This window comes from Panthera pardus, unplaced genomic scaffold (assembly GCF_024362965.1).
Source record: "Panthera pardus isolate Hobbes unplaced genomic scaffold, ASM2436296v1 HiC_scaffold_13, whole genome shotgun sequence".
Taxonomy (NCBI): Eukaryota; Metazoa; Chordata; class Mammalia; order Carnivora; family Felidae; genus Panthera; species Panthera pardus.
This window is the reverse complement of record NW_026526688.1, coordinates 55648026-55672168: the sequence shown is the minus strand read 5'-3', so window position 1 is coordinate 55672168 and position 24143 is coordinate 55648026. Positions and strand designations below refer to the sequence as shown.

Sequence of the window (24143 nt, the reverse complement as noted above, 5' to 3'; positions counted from 1 at the left end):
AGAAGCCAGGCCCAGAAAAAGAATACAAATTTTATGATGACATGTATATTAGATTCTAGCAACTGCAAACTAAACTATAGTAACAGTAGATCGGTGATGGCCTAGACAAAAAGAATGACAAGGTCAGAAGGGAAGAATTACAAGAAAATTTGGAAGGAAGGCTAATATGTTCATAATCTTGAATGTAGTAATAGCTGCACGGGTGTCTAAGTCAAAACTTATCAAACTGTGTACTTAAAATACATGCAGTATTCTGTATCTCAACTACACTTCAACTAAGCTGTTAAAAATTAAAAGCTAATTAAAAGATTAATGGACAACTGTGAGTAAATACATACATAAATGAAAAGTTGGTTTCTTACCATTCACACTAATAAAGATAGGAAACATTAATTTATTTGGAGCTTGGTAAAAACATCAATGAAGGCAAAAAGGATCCATTTGAATCTATTTTATTATATCTAAAATTAATAGAATTTTAGAATTTAGATATTCTAAATAAAATGTACCTAGCATACACTACATGGTTTTTTTTTTAATACACTCATTAAAAAAACAAGATGCTGTGTTTCCAACGAATTACAATACATGCATACAAACAAAAAAGCAACATAGGACTTTCCCTTGCTAGTATCTATAATTCCAGATCTAGGAGAATTCTAGTTTTGAGGTTCATTCTGCCCAGTGTAAACTTTGATGCACTTTGGTCTCCTATTTTACACAATCAAATGAGAATATATTTGTTTGACTTGAGGTCTTTTCTATTTGTGGTTCAGTTTGAATAGGATTGAGAATTTCTGGTCACTTATGCCCAAGCTCTGCAGAAGCGGAGTTACACCGGTGGCGAGTTCACGGGGGAACTGCGCTCGGTGCATGTTACAGTCCTCATTTTATCCAGCTACAGCTGTAATTCCGCTCTGAAATTCGGTGCATGGAAAATGGAAAAAGATTAGGCTGCTGGAGAGAGGGATAAAGTAGGTTACATCTGGTTCTAGGATTTTTCTTTCAAACAAAATAAAAAATTGCATGAGATGCCTTGTGTTATTTTTCTTAATCCTGCTCACTTTCCTGGGTAGAATAATAAATCCCCTTTCCTGCCTTGCCATCTTTCTAGCCACGTAGAGGCTACACATTAAAAAATACTCTTAAACTGAAGTAATCAGGCCAAATACAATTTTCACATACAAAGCCTTTGAAATATAGAACACGCAAATTCAAGTTGATGTTGCCTAAAAAAACATTACCAAGAGCAGGCCTTCAGTTGCTGTGTCTCATATGTTTATACATATTTTAAAATGTGTACCTTCAACATTTAATGCCTTGTACTCTTATGCATAAATATCCTTTGTGTCAAAAATTTTTCAAAACTATCACAAAAACTACATTGGAAATGTGGGTTTTTTTATTTTTTTAAATGTTTTTATTTATTTTTAAGACAGAGAGAGACAGAGCATGAGCAGGAGAGGGGCAGAGAGAGAGGGAGACGCAGAATCCGAAGCTGGCTCCAGGCTCTGAACTGTCAGCACAGAGCCCGATGCGGGGCTCAAACTCACGGACTGTGAGATCATGACCTGAGCTGAAGTCGGTTGCTTAACTGACTGAGCCACCCAGGCGCCCCTGGAAATGTGGTTTTTTACAGATTTGCTTTGTCTGTCTGCATAGGGACATTCTCTGAGTGTTTCCTATCCACGTTTATGTACTTGTCTCTCTTTACCCCCAAACACTGAAACAGAAACAGGGTTGTAGTAAAGAACTCAAAGGCTTTGAAATCAAAGGACCTGGCCCAGCCCCAGAACCACCACTAACTTCAGCCTTTCGCTGCTGCTCCTTACCTCTCTCTGCCTGTTTCTTTTAAACAATACATGAGAATGATATTCACAGGATTGTAGAGAGGATTAGTCAAAGGAATTGGGTAAAACTTTTAGCCAAGAGACCAGCAGGTATTGAGGACTCAAAAAAAAAAAAAAAAAAACTAGCTCTACCTTTAAACTGCAAAAAGTTTAGGACAGGGCCCATAACTATGAATGATCTCATCACATAGCAACGGGACTACTGTGTGCCCTAACAGGAATAGAATACTTGAAAATTATTACTTGAGCAAAAGGAATATTTCTTTGAAAGGCAGAGAAAGCCTAAAAAGAATAATATAATTAAAATGAAAAGACCTAGTTTATTTTTTAAAGTTTGTTTGCTTCTTTGTTTGTTTGTTTAAGTAAATTATTTATTTATTGAGGCAGGGCTCAATCTCATGAGCCGCAAGATCATGACCTGAGCCAAAATCAAGAGTCAGATGCTTAACCCAAGCATCCCCAAAAAACCTAGTTTAAATTCCACCTTTGGCATCTTAATTAAATAACTAATTCTGGTTGATTTGTTTATTCTACTAATCATCTCATAGTCTGTAAAAGGGACATGACCTGTTAATGGTAAATTCTTGGTGAATATATACTGAGAGATTGAATCTAAGGTATTGTCTATGACAGTGTTTTCTATACGTTTATCTATCTGACAGTACAAGATTCCTTTCATTTAAAGAAAAGACATAAAATTAAGTGATATTTCTCTATCTATCATTCACTAGCAGTCGTGTATTTCCCTCTAATGATAAATATATGGAGCAAATGTGGCTCTACAGGACATTAATTGCATTAGAGCCTGAAGGGCAAAATTTAAAGCTCATGAGGATTCCAGGAGCAATTAGAGACCCAATGAGATCCCTAGATCCATTGACAGAAAACCAGGGCTGAAAAGCACCGTGCATTTGACTTCTGAAACATTATCTTGAAGTTTGTTTGTATTTTTTTCCAAGCAAATACTCCTAGTCCTTTAAAGATTTTTTTTTTTTTTTTCATTTCATAGGTCTCCCGTTATGGCTGGAGGTCTCTTTGCTGTGGATCGAAAGTGGTTTTGGGAGTTGGGTGGCTATGACCCAGGTTTAGAAATCTGGGGAGGAGAACAATATGAAATCTCTTTTAAGGTAAGTTACCAAGACCCTCTTCGCACTATGTCTACATAATTTCAGTGATTCCCATAAAGAGTCATCATTCTGTTTCGTGACCTATATTGTGAGATAACAACGAAAATAGATATGTCACCTTTCCAAGCCAGCTTTGGGATGAGAGAGCTGCTTCCCTCTGATGTTTCAGTGAGATGTAACCATGCCATGAAGGAAATCATTCAAAATCCCGTTTGCAGGTGGGAGACTTGGTGTACCAACAGACCTGCTGCTTCACCAACCAAGCATCCCCTCCACAGAGCACACAGAGTGAAGAATTGAAACAAAAGAAATTGGATTATTGGAATTTTCTCCATTTGTATTGATTTTAGAAATAATGGTTCCTATTTTGATCATAACCAGTTATTCCAAAATTTCAGTTAACAGAAGAGTAACTTAAAAATATGAATAACAAATTAAGGCTCTTCTTCATAGAATTCCATAATAGGCCAATGTTTTTACTTATTTCTCTCTGAAACTGCCGAGGTCTCTACTTGCCTCGACCATAAACGCTCAGCAAAATTATATGCTTTATAACATACATACATGTTACATACATCATGTGTACATACATATGACAGAATGCAGATTTTAGGGTTTGCGAATGAAAAAAATCTGCCACAACACGTGAAGACCAGAAGAGCAAAGCAAAATAAACTGTGTGAAAGGTTGCACTCCAAACCCCCAAGATGCATTTTTTTTCCAAAAACAGTCTCATTAAGGAAAAAAAACTTCATTTTCTTTTTTTCTTTATGATTGTCATTATTTATACAGAAGATGGATTTATTTTGTAAGGTTTATCATACAGAAGTTTCTTAGTAAATAAATCATTTTTCCTAATTACTTCCATCATAAAATCAAACCAATTCTTGCTGAGAAAAAAAGTGTATACTGAATATAGTAAAAGTCAGGCTTAAGCATCCAGCCAAACTCTCTAAATTTATACATAGAAAGAAAATGACAAAACTGATCTTTATAAAACTGTAACGGCTATCTTCAATATGTTAACAAAAATGTTACATTGTCCTCAAAGTGTCAGAAAATAAATATCCCTAAAGAGAAACTCAGGAGGCTTCAGGACATCTAGAAGTTTCCATCTCACTCTGCTGGCAGTAATCCTTGTAACACCGTTTAGTAAATTCGTGTTTTTCTTCACCGTCTTTCAAAGCCGTCTAATTTCATATCTGAGGTACTTTTTAAAGACCTTTCTGTAGATATGTGGTATTAAGTCCTTCAAGTTGCCAATGTTGTTTGTTTGTTTCTCTGCTGTAGTAATAGCTGCACACTTATCACTGTGTATATGGCATAAGGTAGTATAATAGTTAATGATGATAGAAGCGGTACCTATTCCATTTACTTAATGGTATGTGACAGATGCTGAGCTAAATGCTTTATATACATTATCCAATTTAAAGTCACATCTCTAAGAGGTTGGTGTTATTCCATTTTACAAAAAAAAAAAAAAACACACACACAACTGGGGTTCCTGGGTGGCTCAGTCGGTTAAGTGACCGACTCTTGATTTCGGCTCAGGTCTTGATCTCACGGGTTTGTGAGTTCAAGCCCCCCGTCAGCCTCCACGCTCACAGTGCAGAGCCTGCTTGGGATTCTTTCTCTCTCCCCTCCCTGATCATGTGCATGCATGGATGTGCGTGTATACTCTCTCCCTCTCAAAATGAATAAACTTTAAAAAAAAACACAACTGAGACTTAATGTTTTAAAGATTTTTTAAATACTTATTTTGAGAGAGCACAAGCTGGGGAAAGGGTCAGAAAGAGAAAAAGGGAGAGAGAATCTTAGGCAGGTTCCATGCTCAGTGCAGAGCCTGATGTGGGGCTTGATCATGATCTAAGGCAAAATAGTCTGATGCTTAACTGACCGAGCCACCCAGGTGCCCCTAACATGTTAAAAACTTTAGACTACAAATTGTTTTAAGCTTTAAAGATTATGTACATTACCTAATGCTGCTTCGGAATTGAAATGCTCCATCTCTGCTTAACTGCAGGGAATACAGAACCGGTCCAACCACAGTCCTCACTGTGAACCTTTTGATTTCTATCTAGTTTCCTCTCACTGAAAAAGCGAGTATCTTCATCATAGTCAATAGCATGACAGTAAACTTACCGCTGACCCTGGCAAAATAATATTGATTATCATATATGGCTCAAAGCTAGGTGCAACGTTTGCAATAATACCTTCAACTGGAAAAACCGAATATTACATTTGACCCCAAGATTAAGGGGAAAAAATGGCATTGCTGTAGCTGCAACATCTTCAGAATTCAAGAGATGCGTTTTACTTTTCACTGATCAAGATTTATTTTGCTTAAATACTGTTAGTTCATGGATTCTTCAAGTTTAAAATGTTATTATGAACATTTCTATTAAGTGGGAGGTATCTGGCTCTGAATAACGAGCTGGATGATGGATAAAATTCCTATGGAAAGTCTGGAGGATTTGCGTAATATACATTTGCATTCTACATCAAAAGGCATTTTTTTTAACAAATGTAGACTTGCATCTTTCGTTTCTGTATCACTTGTATCTATCACACCTCTTCTGGGTGACCTGAGATTTTATTACCCCATTTCCTATTTTTCAGTTATCTGTCATTCTGAAGGATATAATTGGAATGCAGCCCTGTCGTCTTTGTCTAGAAACCATGGCAACAGCACTGGAAGTTCAGGACTAAATTGCCCCAGGTTGCTTGGTTGGAATGACAGATTCTTTGGCAACAGCTATTTCTTACAGGGTCCCATTTCAGACATATCCCTTCATTCTTCTTGCTATTGTGTGCTGACCTTGGGGTTCCTGTCCCTCCCTATTAGTATTTGTAACATGAGGGGGACAAACTTAAACAGGCTTTGGTAGAATTTGCATTGAAGCAAGAAGAATTTTCTCCATGGGAAAGGAATCAAAAGAATTATACACACATAGCTCTGAGAAACGGTATTAAAAAGAAAAGAAAATCAAACATTTGCATTATGTTTAATTTTGCCGGGTAAAGCACTGTAAGATTTACACTGGGCAGCACTTGAAATTCAGGAAGTATGTATGGATCACTAAGAGTTTACTTGTCTATCTCACATTGTAATAAAGAAATTGTTTTAAGTGTAGATTCAAATGCTCTGATTCAAAAGATTTCTATCTATGGTCATCATCAGGCATCATTGCTTGCTGTTTGCTCCTTAACCAAAGAATCGTTTCACCACAGTTAATGACAAGGCTCTATCACTAAATAAACTATTTCTAGAAAATCCTGCTTCATATTAAGGGCTTGGTTTCTGGTCAAACAGCCTCTGGTTAAGAGTGCTCCTCAATTTTCTTTCTCTGTAAATCTCCTTCCTTTTTCTAACATCTGAGTAGATCAGTGGATTTCATCCCATAACAGAAAAGCCAACACAAGTGTAATTTTCAGGAGGCAGTTGAGGAAAAGAGCTTTCTGGGGAAATGATCTGTCTGCCTAGTCTTCAGTCTCTTTCAGAATGAATCTGAACTCCTGCATGGCCCAGAATTATCCAGCCGTCTTTCAAACGTTGCTAGGTTAGCCAGCTGCTAGGGAGGGGAAAGCGGCATTTAGTCAGTCATTCAACAAGCTTTTATTGGGCATCTAATTTATTCCAGGACTAGCTCCAGGTACTCAACTTGGAATCGCACCTGGAAACAAAGAGGAAACCACAACAGACAGCACAGTGTGGCATAAAAGAGATAACCCACACCTTTAAATGTCGTCCACCATTTAAGTTATTGAAATAATAGTAAGCCATTATGACTCTCTGATTTTTCAGAGTGCATTTTTACATCCATTCCCCAAAGACCAAAGTCCAAATGTTAGCATTTCCAAAAGATATGTCCTTTGATTCCGGAAAACTCTTTCCAGAAAATAAAACTGAGCAGCACACACCAAGTAGGCACCCACAAGAAATTTAGGCTCCATTTCACCCATTCTCAGGCATGAGATATAATGCTTAGAACCAGGAAGGAGAGCATTAAATTTGGGTTGGGCTGCCCTTTTCCACCCCCAGGGGCTTATCAACATGGTCCCACACGGACCCAGTATTTCTTGGGCATCTAGAGTATGGCATGAGCCCTTGGCCACGAGCCTCAGCTATGCAGAAACATGCAAGCCTCCAGGTGAGATGACTACGGCTACCCTAAGTCTGAGAATGAATCTGACAAACCTGGGAACCCCTACGACCTTTTCAAAACCTCTCTTAAGGGACAACATGCCACAGAATCACCTTTGTTATGTACTGTCATCCTTCCTATGTGTTGAGTGTAAGATTCAGGCATTTAGGGATATCATTCGTCTCATAACCTTTCAGCTCTTTTCAGTCCTGAATTCATTCAACAGATATTTATTTATTAATTATAATGTGCCACCTCTGGGCTAAACTCTTGAGATGCAAAGATAAATGCGAGAAGATTCTCATTCCGGTGGAGCTTACTTTCCAGTAGCAGCCTAGAGAATTAACTCACCACAATTACTCATCATCAGTATTATTTGGAATATATTGTATTTCCATATCACAGTAATAATTCGGGACATATGCAATAGCCTATTTGCTAGCCTTCTGTGCTATATTCTTTCTCCTCTTTCAACCTATATCCACATTCTTTTATTCCCCAAGTTGCTTTATTTTCCTCTCCTAAAAATTCAGTTCTCCTAATTACCACACAAATCAAATGGATGTTCTGAATCATAAACCATGAGAGTTTTCATCAATTATCTGCCTCACCTGTCTGAGTCTACACAGTAAACCAACTTAACTAGTGATTTTCTTTCCTTTCCAGAAGATAGAAACTCATACTTCCATTTCTACCCCTATTTATTACAGAGATTTTAACTAACCAGTCAGACTTTAGTCTGTTCCTGAGATATTAGCTTGTTCTCTCTACAAATATTAATCAGCAACCTCCACCATGAGTCTATGTACCATGCAAGCTAGACTCTGCAGAAAAAGGCAAAGGTGGCCCAGTGGAAGTCCTTGGATCAGGTACAACTTAGATGAGTATTTCTTCCATGAAAAATAAATATCAAAGCAGGAAAGCACAAACAACTACATTTAAAATTCCCTCTAGGGGCACCTGGGTGGCTCAGATGGTTGAGGGTCCAACTTTGGCTTAGGCCATGAGTTCGTAGGTTCAAGCCCCACATCAGGCTCCATGCTGGCACTGCAGAACCTCCTTGGGATTCTTGCCCTCTCCTCTCTCTCTGTCCGTCCCCTGTTGGTGCTTTCTCTCTCTCTCAAAATAAATAAATAAACTTAAAAAAAACTCATAAGAATTCCCTCTAAAGTAAAACATATAAATGTATATTTATTTGCCAGGCTTCTAATGCAAGACAGATCAAAGCTTTTCCTTCTGCATTTGGGTGAATAGATTGGAGTAAAAGTAGAGGTCCAAGAACCATACCCATACTGCATTTGCTGTGAGTTCTAGTTTGGTTTCTTTCCAGTGGAATGAGAACTTAAAGACACTTGGAAGCTATCTTGATATGGTAACAGAATCGTTTTAAATTTTTCATGATTTTGCCCAATCTTTTATTGTTACTTTGTCCATACCTAATATGACAGCAAAGTTTTTAAATAACAACTCAATCCTTTCAAACTCCTCAAATTAGTTTTGGCATGAACAACAATTCTGTTTTCATAGCCGTATTTCATCAGTCTAAGTGGTATTTAATGAAATTACGCAATTACAGTTTTTTTTCAACTAGCATAATCACATTTGGGAAGAAAGGCACTGCCTTGTAGGTAAGCATGTAAGCTCACTATTGGGAGCAAGGGATTCCAGGTGTATTCAGCGTAACCCCTATTCCATGCAGCTTCGCCATAATAGGAACACCATTTAATACGTTTGCAGAAGGAATGGAGATTGAAGGTTAATACGTTGAATTGATTGAACAGAGATTCAGTCCTTGCTGTCAAAAACTTTCAGTCTAATAAGAGAAAGCTCATGCAACAGAGGTAGGTGTGTTTCTACCTTTTTCCAGAGGTAACTTGCTCACTTATTCAGTTTGGGTCTAAGGTGAGGCTCTTTCTTCTTGTTTTCACCTGTGCCCAGCTGCCTCCAGTTCCCCGATGTAAAGATGGCTGCCCAAGGATATTGAATGGCCAATGTATTGCAGTGACGAGTTCTTGCACTCTGTGCCCTGTTCCTACAGACCAGTGCTCTCTCCTGTGTTTTTTTTTTTTAGTTGTCACTTCTTTTCCCTCCCCCAGACCCAATCTTGTGGAGTCTCTGTAAAGTGGGGGGAAAAAAATCAGTCCTAAAATAAGCCTCTGGGGTTTCTTTGAATCTTTGTTTCTACTTTGATGTGACTAGCAAAGAAAATCCCCCTGGAGTAAAAATAGAAAATGGAAAACACATTGAGCATAACGAAATGAATACTTCAAGTTACAATCCTGCCACACACAAATAAATATATACAGTTTAGAGTAACTACAATATGTCTGTGATTTTAATAGGCAGCATCCTGGGGGGGATGTGGGGTTTTTTAATCCCTTTTTGATTTGTAAAACCTTTACATGGAGCTACCTGTGCTCCAAAGTTCTGGGCATTCTGTATTCTTCCTATGATGATAGTAACTATTACTTGGTCCCTTAACAAGAAAAAGTAATGAGTTAGCACTTATAGGTCACTGAATTTAATTTCTTATCCTACTCAATACTAATGTAAGGTAAAAATTAACTTCCATTTCATAATTACAAAAACAGACCATTGCCTAGTTAATATCAAAGCAAGAATTAGAATTCGGGTTTGCTCTAAAAACCATTAGCCTAATTTCTCTTAGCTAGAAAAATAGAAGATTTTATATCATTGGTGAAAAAAAAAGTGGCTACTGTCATTCTCTGAAACCACTTAAAAAAGGAAATGCAGGTTCTTCCTATCTGATTTTTATTAAATATGGGGGCTGACAATTCTTGTTAAGATTTAATGTAAAATTTAATTTTTTTCTATCTTCAAAATGCAATCATTATTCAATAAGAATTGAATATACACAATAGGGGCTAATCATTGAGTATAAAACATTCAGTTCTCTACTCACACAACATGACAGCCATTAATTTAGAATTGTTATAGCTCAGTAAACCTTATATCCTAGAGCTTAACATCATTATAGAGCTTCTCAAACAAACATGAATTTTATTTATTTGTTAGACAATCAAAATTAATAGCCCTACAAAACTAGCTAAATTTAAAGTTTCCCCACATGATATATAGCCATCCAAAAGAAAATTAAGTAAACTTACAGTTCAACAATTGAATGTTGTATAATTACAATAGATTTACAGTTTTAAAATAAAAAAAGGAAGATCTTCTCTTTGAGATTACTCAAAAAAAGGAGAACAAGAAACAGAAACAAAATACTAAGTTTATCCTTGACAAATAATCAGATATCTGACCCCCAACCACAATACATGAGGAAGGTTATCATATGCAGCAAAAGTGAATTAAATGGTGGGGGGAAAAAAAGCATGGGAAGACAGAATGACCACAGCTACAAGTCTCCCTTGAAGCCAGCAGATCTCAATGTCACAAAGTAATGGGCACCTCCTAAGAGGGGTAAGATGGGGAACTGACAACATTTGTTTGAAACAAGGCAACAGGTGTGATTGCCGGTGGCCAGAGCTCCCTCGGATTGAGTTTGGCACAGAAGGGAAGCACAAATGGGAAGTTGGGGACCGTTCTAAAAGAGGTATTAGATAGACGAGCCATATTTGCAGGAAGCAGGCTGTTATTAAGGCAAAATGGAGGAAAGATACTTGATATGATGAACAGCCTTGTGGCAGCCAGTTCCTAATAGATGCTGACAAATACAGGCTAAACTAATTCAGTCACACACAAAGTCATAAAGTGAATACTTACTCTAATTGGTAAGAATTCTCCCTATTCAAAGATAGGTAATGATAATTTTTAAAGAAAACAGCACATAGAAATACTACAAGAAAAGATGAAGAAGAAGAAAGGACCAGGAACAATGAGAACAGGTTACCAAAGTAATGTTGCTATACATTGTTATAAAGTGTTTTAAATATTAATGAAGCTATTGACTCTGCAAAGCAATATTAGATGCTGAACTTTATGAGATTAGGCAAAACAACAAAAGGTAAGAGAAAGAGATGGAAAAAAATAGCAGCAGTCAGGATTAAATGAAAAAGAAAGAGAAAATCATCACCAAAATGAAGGTCCTATTGAAAGCAACACAAAGGAGAAGGGGTATGCTGAAAATAGACAGAGGCAAGGAAGGTAGAGTTGAGAAAAAGGAGCAAAATGTTATTAAAATCAGCAAAGTTAAAAGGTAATAGAGTGAAATGATATGGAAGGTATAGGTGCTCATATTAGTGCTCATATTAGGAAAAATGTTGAAATTATAATACCATGTATCAAAACATAGTAGATACAACCAAAGCAGTGATAAGAAGAAAAATTAGATCCTTGGGGAGCCTGGGTGGCTCAGTAAATTGAGCTTCGGACTTTGGTTTAGGTCAGGATCTCACAGTTTGTGGGTTTGAGACCCAAGTTGGGCTCTATACTGACACTGTGGTGCCTGCTTAGGACTCTCTCTCTCTCTCTCTCTCTCTCCCCCCCCCCATCTCTTTCAAAGTAATTAAATTAAAAAAATTTTTAAAGAAAAATTAGATACTTAAGTTCTTATATCAACATAAAAAGAAAGAATAAACATAAGCAAGTTAACTATTAAAATACAGTTTGCAAATGAAAAATGAAATAAACATAAGGAAATAAAGATAAAAGATTAATAAACTTAAAAAAGAAATTAATGGTTTAGAAAACCAAAAACTGATGGTGCAAGAGCTAGTTCTTTATAGCCAAAAATAAATAATTAAGGGAGTCACAGATGGAGAGACAGATTAATTAGAAAAAGGTTTTTAAAAAAACTGGCCATGAAAAAAGAAAGAAAACACAAATACACAAACTAAGAAACAATAATAAGTATTTAGAAAAAATTTAAATAGTTCGAAGAGATTAATTAGTCTGTTCAATTCTATACAAAGAAGCTTCAGATTGTGAGTGAAATGATTGATTTTTAATAAAATCATTGTAAGCCACTTAGTGGCTTAAAACAACAGAAAATTTTCTCACAGTCTCTGGTTTGGTAGCCCAGTGTCTTTTAGCTGAGCCTCTGCTAAGAATCGCACAAGTCTGAAATCAAATTTTGAGCCAGCTCTATCCTTATTCACAGGCTCAGCTGGGAAAAGATCCATGTTCAAGTTCCCTCGGGTTGTTGGCAGAATCCATTTCTTTGTGGTTGTGGGACTGAACTCCTCACTGTATTGGTTTTCATCTGGATACCACTTTCCGGTCCTTGCCTTTTGGCTCCTTCTTTGACCCTCTCACAACATGGTAGCCTACTTCCTCAAAACCACCAGTAGAATTTCTCTCCTATTTCAAATCTTCCTATCCGTTTCTTCAGGAAAAGCTGAGTCCCTTTTTTAGGACCCACCTGTTAGGTTTGACCCTCCCAAGATAATCTCCTTTTGATTAACTCAAGGTCAACTAAAGTGGGACAATAATCATATCTGCAAAATCCCTTCACCTTTGTCACATAACGTCACCTAATTGCAGATGTGAAATCCATCATATTCACAGTTTGTAGCACACACAAAGCAAGGAGATTATAAAAGGACATGTACACCACGGTGTGAGATTTGGGAGGGAAAGTGGGGAGGGGGGGTTGGCGAGGAGCATCTCAGAATTCTGCCTATCATGCTGCCCAATGACCACAGAATAGAGAAAACTTTCAAAAGGCAATCTCCAAAACATAAAGAACCAAATGCTATCAGTTTCTTACAAATCTTTAAAGAATGCATACTGCAATGTTTTCCAAAAACCATTCTTCAATATTAGAAAAGAAAGAAATCTTTACAATTCATTATTAAATTAATATATAATATTGACAGCATAATATTGATAGCAAATTCTGACCAAGATAGCATAAAATGATAGAGAAATACACATATTTTACTTGTAAATATTAACATTAGAAACTAATAATAGATAAAGAAGGTGTGGTATGCATATACAATGGAATATTACTCGGCAATCAAAACGAATGAAATCTTGCCATTTGCAACTACGTGGATGGAACTGGAGGGTGTTATGCCAAGTGAAATTAGTCAGTCAGAGAAAGATAAAAATCATATCACTTCACTCATAGGAGGACTTTAAGAGACAAAACAGATGAACATAAGGGAAGGGAAATAAAAATAATATAAAAACAGGGAGGGGGGAAAAACAGAAGAGACTCATAAATATGGAAAACAAACTGAGGGCTACTGGAGGGGTTGTGGGAGAAGGGTTGGGTAAACGGGTAAGGGGCACTAAGGAATCGACTCCTGAAATCATTGTTGCACGATATGCTAATTAATTTGGATGTAAATTTTAAAAAATCAAAAATTAAATTAAAATAAATAAATAAATAACTAGTAATAAAATCTCACACAATGGGATAGCTATTCAAAGATTAATACACCAAAATAAGTGTATCTTTGATGGATGTGTTTCAATATTGGGATATGTATTAACATAATTCAACTTGAGTGCATTTTATTTTATTTTGTTCTATTTTATTTTATTTTATTTTATTTTGTTTTATTTATTCTTATTTTATTTTATTTTATTTTTGTGGTCTTTGTAGCAAAACGAAATTTATTTTGAAGTTGTGCTGGTCACAATTATTTGGTATAAACTATTCATTGTTTTTTTCACATTTTTTAAATATAATTTATTGCCAAATTGGTTTTATAGAGTGATGGTCATCTCCATAGGTAATATAGAGGAATTTAATAAACTTTTGCACTCCACATTTGAACAAAATACTTAATACTTAGCAAGATTAAATGTAAATACATATTTGTAAAATGGATGTATCTCAGCTTTAAAACCATCAGCTAGCTTAAAGAGAAACCTCTAGGAATTAAATTACTATTTAATATCATTTAATATTATTCTAGAGATAGCAGGCAATTCCATTAGGTAAGAAATGATATAAGAAATATAAAAATTGGAAATGAGGAGTGAAATTTTTCATTAACTGCAGATAATATTACCCTATATCTACCTGAACAATGCAAGGGAAATCGACTGGAAAAATACTATAAACAATGAGAAATTTAGTAAGTTGCCTGGGTAAAATATTTATGTGGGGTGTGTGTGTATGTGTGTGTGTGTGTGTGTGTGTGTGTAAATACATAAAAAACAGTAGCCTTTACATATACAAACAACCCCAAAAGAAGATACCATTTATAATAGTAGGGAAAAAGACCGCTAGAAATAAACAAGAAATGTCCTAGTCTTGATGAAGAAAGATTATAATGCTGCTGAGAGACATATAGAGACTCAAATACATGAAATTCATAAAGAAGACAATTCTCCCCAAGCATGCTCATAAATTTAATCTCAGCAAAAGTGGTAACATGGATTTTATTGGGGGGGTGGCTAGACACAGTGCTTCTCACTTTATAAGTCAAAACAGATAAACAGAATAATGAGAAAAGTTCTGGAGAAACAATGATAGAGGGTTAATCACAGCTGATAATAAAATACATAATAAAATTTGCATGAATATACAGAGATATCTTTGGCACAGAATTTAAATAAATTCAGATAAATATGGGAATTTAGTATAAGATAGGCTTAACATTTCAAATCAAGAGGAAGATGGTTGATTTCTGAGTAAATAGTATAGGACAACTACTCCTCTGGAGAAAAAAAAATTAAATTGGATCCCTATATAACACTTCATACAAAAATAGATCCCAAGGAGATAAATCTTTTTTTTTTAATGTTTATTTATTTATTTATTTATTTTTTAAAATTTTTTTTAAAGTTTACTTTTGAGACAGAGAGAGACAGAGCATGAATGGGGGAGGGGCAAAGAGAGAGGGAGACACAGAATCGGAAGCAGGCTCCAGGCTCTGAGCCATCAGCCCAGAGCCCGATGCGGGGCTCGAACTCACGGACCGCGAGATCGTGACCTGAGCTGAAGTCAGACGCTTAACCAACTGAGCCGCCCAGGCGCCCCATGTTTATTTATTTTTGAGAGAAAGACAGGGCACAAGCGGGGGAGGTGCAGAGAGGAGACAGGCAAAATCTAAAGTAGGCTCCAGGCTCTGAGCTCTCAACACAGATCCCGACCAGGGCCTCAAACTCACGAACTGAGAGATCATGACCTGAGCCGAAGTTGGATGTTCAGCCACCCAGGAGCCCCTAGAAGATAAGTTATTTTAAGCATTAAAAATGAAAATGCATAAGAACTACAAAAATCCTGGAAGAACTGGAATGGGGAAGGCCTCCTAAATGTGACTTTAAAAAACAAAAAATCCACTAGAAGCAATGAAAGGAAAGATTAATTCATCCACATAAAAATTCTGCACCGGGGTGGTTCAGTCAATTAAGCATCAGATTCTGGATCCCAGCTCAGGTCATGATCTCACAGTCTTTGTGGGTTCAAGCCCCGCATCCAGCTCTGTGCTAACAGTGTGGAGCCTTCTTGGGATTATCTCTCTCTATCTCTCTCTCTCTCTCTGCCCCGCCCCCACTCACATTCACTCTTTCTCTCTCTCAAAATAAATAAACTTTTTAAAAATTCTGCAAGGAAGAAACACACGAAAGACAAATGGCAATCTGAGCAAAATTATTTGCAACTAATACCCTTAATACAGAAAGATCAACTACAAATCAATATGATTAAAGTTTTGAAAAGCCAAATAATAAAAATATTGAGACCGCTCACAGAAAGGACATACAAATGACTCTTAAATATCAAAAGTTATTCATTTTCAATTATGACAAGAAAAAATGTAAATTAAAACTATAATGATATCTTTTTCACCTATTAGATTGGCAACAATCTAAACTTTGATAACACAACACGTTGTCAGAGTGAAGGAAGAGACACTCTCAAACGCGGCCAATTACAGTAATGAGACGTTATATGCCCTCTATAGGAGCAATTAGAAACAATCTTACTAAATGTTTAACGTGCCTCCGTGTTGACCCAATTTCATTTCTATTCTCATGACCCACAGCGAGATTCACACATGTATTCAACAACACACATGCAAAGATGTTTATCTCAACTTGTTTTTATTGATGAAAAAGAGGAAAACTTAAGTGTCAATAAGAGACTGGTTAATTATTATCTAGTTACAATGTGGACTTTAAATAAAACGCAACAGCTTTATTTTTACTATTAGGTGGGGGGATGGGTTGGATGAGTTACACTGTTTAAAGGCCCCCCATTTCTACCACGTTAAACTTGATACCTGACTGGGTACCCATATACGGTCTCTTTGGGTTTTCATAGGCCCTTCACGTTGTTACTCTCTGAGTGAAGAAGGTTTAGATTGGGTGGTCAGAGCTTTAACGGTACGGTAGTGAGCATAGATTGGGTGGTCAGAAAGACCTTTAAAATACATCCAAATCTGCCTTAATATGTGAATATATATTGGGGTGCCTGGGTGGCTCAGTTGGTTGGGCATCCGACTTTGGCTCAGGTCATGATCTCACGGTTTGTGGGTTCGAGCCCTGAGTTGGGCTCTGTGCTGACAGCTCGGAGCCTGGAGCCTGCTTCAGATTCTCTCTCTTTCTCTCTCTCTCTCTCTCTCTCAAAAACAAATAGACATTAAAAAAATTTTTTTAAATATGTGAATATATATTTACATGGATGTTAGAACTGCTTATGTACAAACTCTAGAGACAAATCCAGGTACAGATAGACCAAAATTTCTGAGCTAAAGCAAAGACATTGGTTCACTTGAAAACCCTTGAACAAAGAGAATCTGCAGTTCGTGCAGTGGTGTTCTCAGTCTTGGCCTCCCTTCCATATGTAGGTCTGGACTGCAGGGAGGTTCATTTCCCTCTTCCTCTCATTCCTTCAGCCTTGAGTGTCTCCTTCCAGCCGCCACCATGCCACTGCTCGCAGCAAATGCTCCGTGTATACATGACTCACTGATTAGATTCTTAGGAGAAATTACAGAATAATGACACAACAGCACCCCAGAGAAGGTTTTTCTCCCCAGGTGACTGTCCCCAAGCCAGTCCTTCTGTCCCCCAGTGCCCATGCTTGTTAATCTCCATACCCTTGGTTCCCAGGACTTAGCATCTAGTCCAGCAGCAAAAAACCTATAGTTTTAATTAATAAGCATTTCTCACTTTCTCCATAGTTGTCTAAAAATACAAAAAAAACCCAAGGATGTTTAATTTATACTCCTGGAATTGTTTATTTGCCTCCCTAGAAGGTACAACTCAATCTCATTTTAGAAATGCACTCCTTTTCCCTTAAGCCACCTCTATATAAACTATCATGACAACGCTTTGTACAAATGGTTTTGTTAGAAATAAATTCAGGCTTATAAAGTGTGCTCATTAGAAATCCTTTTTATGCCAAGGATGATCCTAAAATATTTTATATACCTTCTCATTGCTTTTATGAGACAGTATATTAGAGGTCTCTTCTTACTTTCAAGCCTGCAAAGTACCTCAAAGTATAGTTGCAATTTATATCTAAAGTGTGACAGAAGCCTTTTTATGGCACACTATACCTTCAGATACACAAGAAAATATCTAGAGTTGTTCCTATGGGGTTTTTTCCTACAATATTTAGCCTAGGTGACATAAAAATAACCATTTTAATTCAACGTGCCCAGAATTGATTTTCCAAAGAAAATATTAAAATGACTCTAAACTCATTCAGAAACTCAAAGATAAACAGAAACAGCTGTTAAATGTCTCGCACGCTAGTCTGAGATTCATTTCAATTACCCGACAAAAGGTACCTCAGGTGTAACAGAGCATTTTCAAGTTAAATTTTATGTCCATTAGATACAAGCCTAGCGGCAAGTCTGAATTCCTTCCAGTTGTTACTTCCTTTATGTCTGATGGCATTTTCCTAATTCCCTGTTTAATTTTATTTTAGCTTTTATAGATGGTTGTAAAGTGAGCAAAATATAACAATTTACACAGCATTCAGTACCTGTGTTAAGGTCAATTTGACTTCCTGCTGAAACTGTTTTCTAATACAGACATTTTGTTCAAGTTTTTGTATTTTTCTGGCCACCATTTTTCCCTAAGAAGAAAAATGAAATACAGTGTAATCACTGCAATTCTTCTGGTGTGTAAATCTATATAAAGCAAGTCACCTTGCCCCCAGCTCAAAAGGCATATGTATAGAAAGTAGGCAAAAAAATCTCTCCTTATGATTCTCAAGCCCTTCACCCCAAATCTCAATAACAATACCATAGACAGCCTCAAAGTATATATACACATTGACTGTACAGATATAAGAATTTGTTTTCTATATTCAATATTTTCTATATTCTACATCAGGGTCCACGACATCAATTGACCCACAACTTCCCTCCTCTTCTCTAAACTGTGAGAGTGACAACTGAGAATACAGTCTCTACCTCTCTCGCACACGCACATTCACAGACTTGCGTGTTGTCATATGCCCTGACCCCTCTCAGAATGATCAGCATGTGTATAGACAACAACCACCCCATAGAGACCCCAAATACCAGAAGAATAAAGGTGGGCCATATCATGTATGGTATGTATATCTTGTGACCACCATTCTTGAGCACTATTATGGGCCACATAAGGGAACTATGTGAATTACTTGGTCCTTACAACCACCTCGTGAAGTAAACACATGACCCCAGCTTGATAGAAGATGACAAGAAGACTCAGAAAAGGGGAGAAAACCTGCTCAATTCAAAGCCCTGTGTGTGTGTGTTCTTTCCACTGTTCCAGATCATAAAAGTGTATCAATTTCTCTCCCAAGATAAAAATAACATGCAAATACCACTATGAACCTTTAAGAGTGCTCACATTTTTTTTGATGACATTTCTTCATACTGAATATTACTTCAAAAAAATGAATTGCTTATACGCTGAAGCTTAGAAGAATTTTTGCTTTGCAAAAGTTTTTGTTTTAATGACAGTTCCTCTGAGTAGCTTTTGACTAATGTGCTAGTTTCAAAGTACACCCTTGACACTCTTAGACTTTCAAACTCTCACTATTCAAAAAGAGAGGGTGTTTTTTTTGCTTTGTTTTGTTTTGGTTTGGGTTTTCTGATACTTCACCTTACTAGAAGACAGAAACCCAACACAGCCTAACTTAGAGGTAAGGGGAAATTGGAGAGAACACTCATGAAAACAAACCAAAAAAGTCAAGGAAATGGGTGAGCCCCTGGGAGGCCTGGAAATAAGACCTCAAATACTGCTAGAAACCTTTCTTTGAAGATCTCCTCTTTGTCTCTCTCAGCTTTACTCCCTCCAACAGACTCTGCTTCCACCGCTCAGACTTGGCCTCTGGAAGCTCTCTCTGGCTTTTATTTTCTGCTTCACTACCAGAGAGGTAGTTCCAGTCTAATGAAACCTCAAGGAAGAAGTTCAGTTCAGTCATGTTCCTGCCCCTGCCATTAGGAAGGTATTATGATTGACAAGCCAACTACATGGCCAAGGAAAAGCACATGTTTGGACAGTTCCCCAAAAGAAAAAAGTTGCTGTTCTAATATAGAAAGCCAATTTTTAAAAGTTTTTAAAGAACTTGTATTTGTTTTTAGCAGATGGTGAATCCAGAAAATTTAAGCAGTAGACAAAATCAGGAGACATATGGAAATAATGATAAAAAGCAAACAGTTTGCCTCTAATGCACCTTCTAAGCTGTAGAATAATGAATTAAGGGAAATGAGGGATTTTGTCCTTAGCCATAATATTTTACCTACAAAAGCACTTTTAAGATGTTCAATTGTTTTTCTTTCTTCTCCAAGACTTAATGTTTTAATAAACCAATAAGTGATGTATCTTGGGGGTTTTGCTCCGGTCCCTACCCTAATCACTGTTTTTAAGACTGCTACGTGCGACTGCAAAATATGAACACTGCATCTTCAAAGCAATGATCTGAACAACGTACCCTCTGACGTCCTGCTATCCCTACCCAGGCCTCTTAAAAGCTCATTAAGTGCAAAATAGTTTGGGTACAATCTTTTTTATACGGACATGACAGAGCTTTTCTTACTTTGAAGAAATCCTAAGCAGATGGTTCAAGAAATGAGAGCTTCTCCCCTGAGACTAGAAACTACCATGTCCTCATTAAAGACTGTAGATACATTTACCAATTTCTGCTTTTATTATATTCTGATCAACAAATAGAAAAGGGGGGGGGTGAGAAAGGTCGAAATAAGCTGCTCTTTTTTTTTCCTCCTGATCTCACAGAATAACCTCAAAGCCCAAGTTTTCTAAGAATACAGCAAAGCAATGGTGCATATGGGTATATCTCCCCTAAATCAAGTCAAACCAAAGATGCAGTTTTTATTACATCTAGCCCAGAAGAATAGTTTAATGACAGACATGGTGTTTTTCGATATCTGCACACCAAAGCTTTTTAGGTTAACAATTAATATTTTAATTCCTAGGTAAATGGTAGTGAGCGACTATTTACTCTTAAGAAGGTTTTCAAACTTAGCCCATCCAAGACCTACCGTACAGTTAGAGAGTGATTTTTCCAGCCCCAGAAATAGAATTACTTATTTGTAAATAATATGTTGTATTTTTAACATTAGCCATTTCTTTATTTTATAATAATCTAGATGTGAATGACAATGAGCTCAAGAGAGCTTATTACCTTGAAATTCGTATTTGAGTATGCTAGAGATCACAGCTGTTGTTTTTTAATGGCAACTAAATGGTGGAGTATCATTAAACAGCTCAATTGTCTGGAATTAACCTCACTTTATACCAATAGACCAGTAATTTGTTTATTCAATAAATACAGAGCACCAACTATGTGTCAGGCATTGTCCGAGGTGCTTAGACTATATCACACAGTAAAAGACACAAAGACCCTTGCCTTTTTGGGACAGAGGCAGACAAGTAACAACATAATAAGTAAGTGAGTTATCTCCTGAGTTAGAAAGTGGTAAGTGCTGGTAGGACAGAGAAGGAGTGATGAAGACTCAGGGTTCAGGATAAGAGGATGTTTGGGGCAAGAGGATTAAAGCTAAGACTTGAAAGAGAGGAGGGATTAGCCATGTGGAGTTCTGGAAGACAATTTCAGACCGAGGGAGCAGCCAGTACAAATGCCCTAAGGCAGAAGGGTATCTGGCGTGTTGGAGGAATAGAAAAGAAGCCAAATGGCTTGAGCAGAGAGAGGCATGGGAAGAAGAGTAGGAAATAAGGTTAGAGAGATAGCAGGTTTTGGATTGAATGGACAAATAAATTTTTTTGAGAATTTAGATCACCGCTTCCATGTATATATTATGTTTCATATTATACCCGATAATAATATTCCCTTACTATCCTCCTGACAATCAATTTCTTACTGAGTCTGATTTCATATTTCACACGACTGGTATAATTGTATGATTCCATTTAATTTAACATCCTCTATGTCTAAATTCCAGTTTGTGACTGATAGTGAAAAGTGATTTTAAAAAATAAGGCAAGCGTTCAATTATTCAGTCCATTTGAAATACATTATGGAAAAAAATGCTCCGTGCTCATTCATGAGTAAAATAACATTGCTTTACAATATTTATGTTGTCAAAGGGAGACACACTATTTATACATTTAAAACACTTCTCCAAGAATTAAATGCTTTAAGCATGACAATGCCATAGTTTTGGTTTGTGTTTAAGAAATCATCACATGATACTACAAGGAAGTGTCTTTTAAAAATTTAAACCACACCTTTCAGAACAGATAAAGAATTTGATAAACGCCAACACAGCTGTGCTCTCTTAAAGAACTATGTTGTCACACGGTCACCTAAACACATCTCTCTAGCATGTCAGGATGTGCATGCTTCTGCTTCTACTGAAATAGGCACTGTTATTGGAAGATGGAACAAAATGAAGAAGTGTTTGGTGATGTCCGTAGTGTAGAACCAAAAAAAGTCTAAGATTAGAGACAATTGACTTGGTGCGTTTATGATGAAAAGAAAGTTGGCCCTGAGCTCGTAAGGAGCAACACTAAATTGGAAAAGCTTTAGGGCTCCTGCATAAGTAAAAGTGTAAGTGTAGTGGAAATAGAGGTGATCATACTCAATTATTCAATAAATATTTATTATTTACTATGTGCTAAGCCCTTCACTAGTAGCTGGCGATATAATAAAATAGTAATATAGTAAAACAGTCATGGATCTATTAGTCTAGTGAGGGGAGACAGACACTAAGCAAACCATTATGCGAACACACAAATCCTTTAACTACAGTTACTGTCTCTACTTGAAAGAAACTGTTCCGAATTTTGAATTGGTCACATATCATAGCTCCAACATAGTGAACAAGACTGGCATATGGTAAATGCTCACTATGTATTTGTTTACTCATTCAGTTAATGAATTATGTGAAAGGGAAGTACAGGATGGAAATAGGAGCATAAAACGGGAGTCCTAACCAAATCTGGGGACTCAGCAGTGACAGTGAAGCTGAAAACTGGAAAATAAATAGGAAATAGACAAAGGATAGGAAAGAAGGGAAAGGGCAAGAGGCAGGGGAGAATTCCTTTAGAGACAACAATTTATGGCAGCAAGCCCTGAGGAAGGAAACTCAGTGCTTCTTAAGGAATTAAAAATAGCCCAAGAGAGTCATGATCTCACGTTTCCTGAGTTGCGCATTGGGCTCGCGGAAGTCAGCATAGAGCCCGCCTCTGATCCTCTGTCCCCCTCCTCCCTGCCCCTTTCCCACAGGTTCTCACTCTCTCGCTTTCTCTCTCACTCTGTCAAAATAAATAAATAAATTTTTAAAAACTTCGTTTAAGCCCACAGAGAGTATGTGTAAGGAATCCCCCAGCCCACACATACTCCCTCTGGGCTATTTTCAATTCCTTATTTGTGTTGGGAGTGGGGAGGGGGGAAGTAGGGACAGGAGAGAGTGACTGACAGACACATAAGCAAGGGGTCGATAATGCAAGGCCTTGGAGACTTTATGGAGAAGTAGTGACTTGACCTTAACAGCAGTTAACAAGCACTGAAGGATTTTAAATGGAGGTGTGACAGATTCATAGTTGTAAGTGGTCATAGTAGCAATATGGAGAAATACATTTTAGAATTCTATAGTTGCCTTAACACGGAATTTAGCATAAAAGAAAATCTGGGGGCACCTGGGTGGCTCAGTCAGTTAAACATCTAACTCTTGATCTCAGCTCAGATCTTGATCCAGAAAAAAAAAAAATCTGAGAAGTTTCCTGAATTTGACTTAACTGTAAAGAAAAATTTCTGATGGGAAGAATCTTAAAAATAAGAGTAGGCGATCAATGGAAAACATGAATTTTGATTCATTGGAGACTGTGGCAGGCGGAATTCTGAGATGACCCTCTTCCTTGCTTTACTCCCACAATTATGTTACATTACAGAGCAAAGAAATTTGGCAAACGTAATTCAGTTTACTAATCAATTCACATAGTTTTTAGAACTATGGTCCCGGTGGCTTAACCTTATTCACATGAGCCTTTCAAAAGCCCAGAGTTTTCTCCAGCTGGTAGCACAAGAAGTCAGAAAGATTTAAAGTGTAAAGACTATTCTATGTGACGGAGGTTAACCATCGCTGGCATGGAGAGTTCATGGGGCAAAAAACAGCAGAGTCTAGTCATCCGCCAGGAAGAAACTGGGGGTCCCAGTCCTACAACTGCAAGGAACCGAATTCTGCCAACAGTCTAAATGAAGCTGGAAGCAGATACTTCCCCAGAGGTTCCAGTTAAGAGCTTAGCCCAGCAGCCACTTAGATTTCAGCCCTGTGAGACTCCAGGCAGAGAACCCAGCTGAGCCCACATGGACTTCTGACCCACAGAACTGGGAGACCATAACAAATGAGTGTTGTTTTCAGCCATTACGTTTGTGGTAATTTGTTACACACCGTTAGAAAACTTTTGCAGATATCTTTAAAAACTGGATTACAGTGACCGTCTGAACAGAATTAGTTAGAATTTCCTTTCTGTGTGTCCAATAGGTTATTTTGACATATCTTAGAAAGGAAGGTAATCATGATTTATTTCACTTTTTATTGTGGCAATTCTTACTCTGGCAAAATCTCTCCTAAGGTATTTAGTCTACTTCTACCTACTTTCTACCTATTCTAGAAGACCATATGAACCAAAAAAAAAAAAAAAAGTAGATTAAC

At 37.1% G+C, this 24143-nt stretch overlaps 1 protein-coding gene across 3 annotated transcripts in view; it reads left to right on the top strand.

Annotated features, from left to right (window-relative positions):
* GALNTL6 (polypeptide N-acetylgalactosaminyltransferase like 6) overlaps window positions 1–24143 on the top strand; it is a 1197302-nt gene that overhangs the window by 1059549 nt on the left and 113610 nt on the right. For all 3 annotated transcript variants that reach the window (XM_019440998.2, XM_019441000.2, XM_019440999.2), the window contains exon 8: window positions 2860–2977. In XM_019440998.2, the coding sequence (XP_019296543.1) occupies window positions 2860–2977 (118 nt within the window). The remainder of the gene's footprint in view (window positions 1–2859; window positions 2978–24143) is intronic.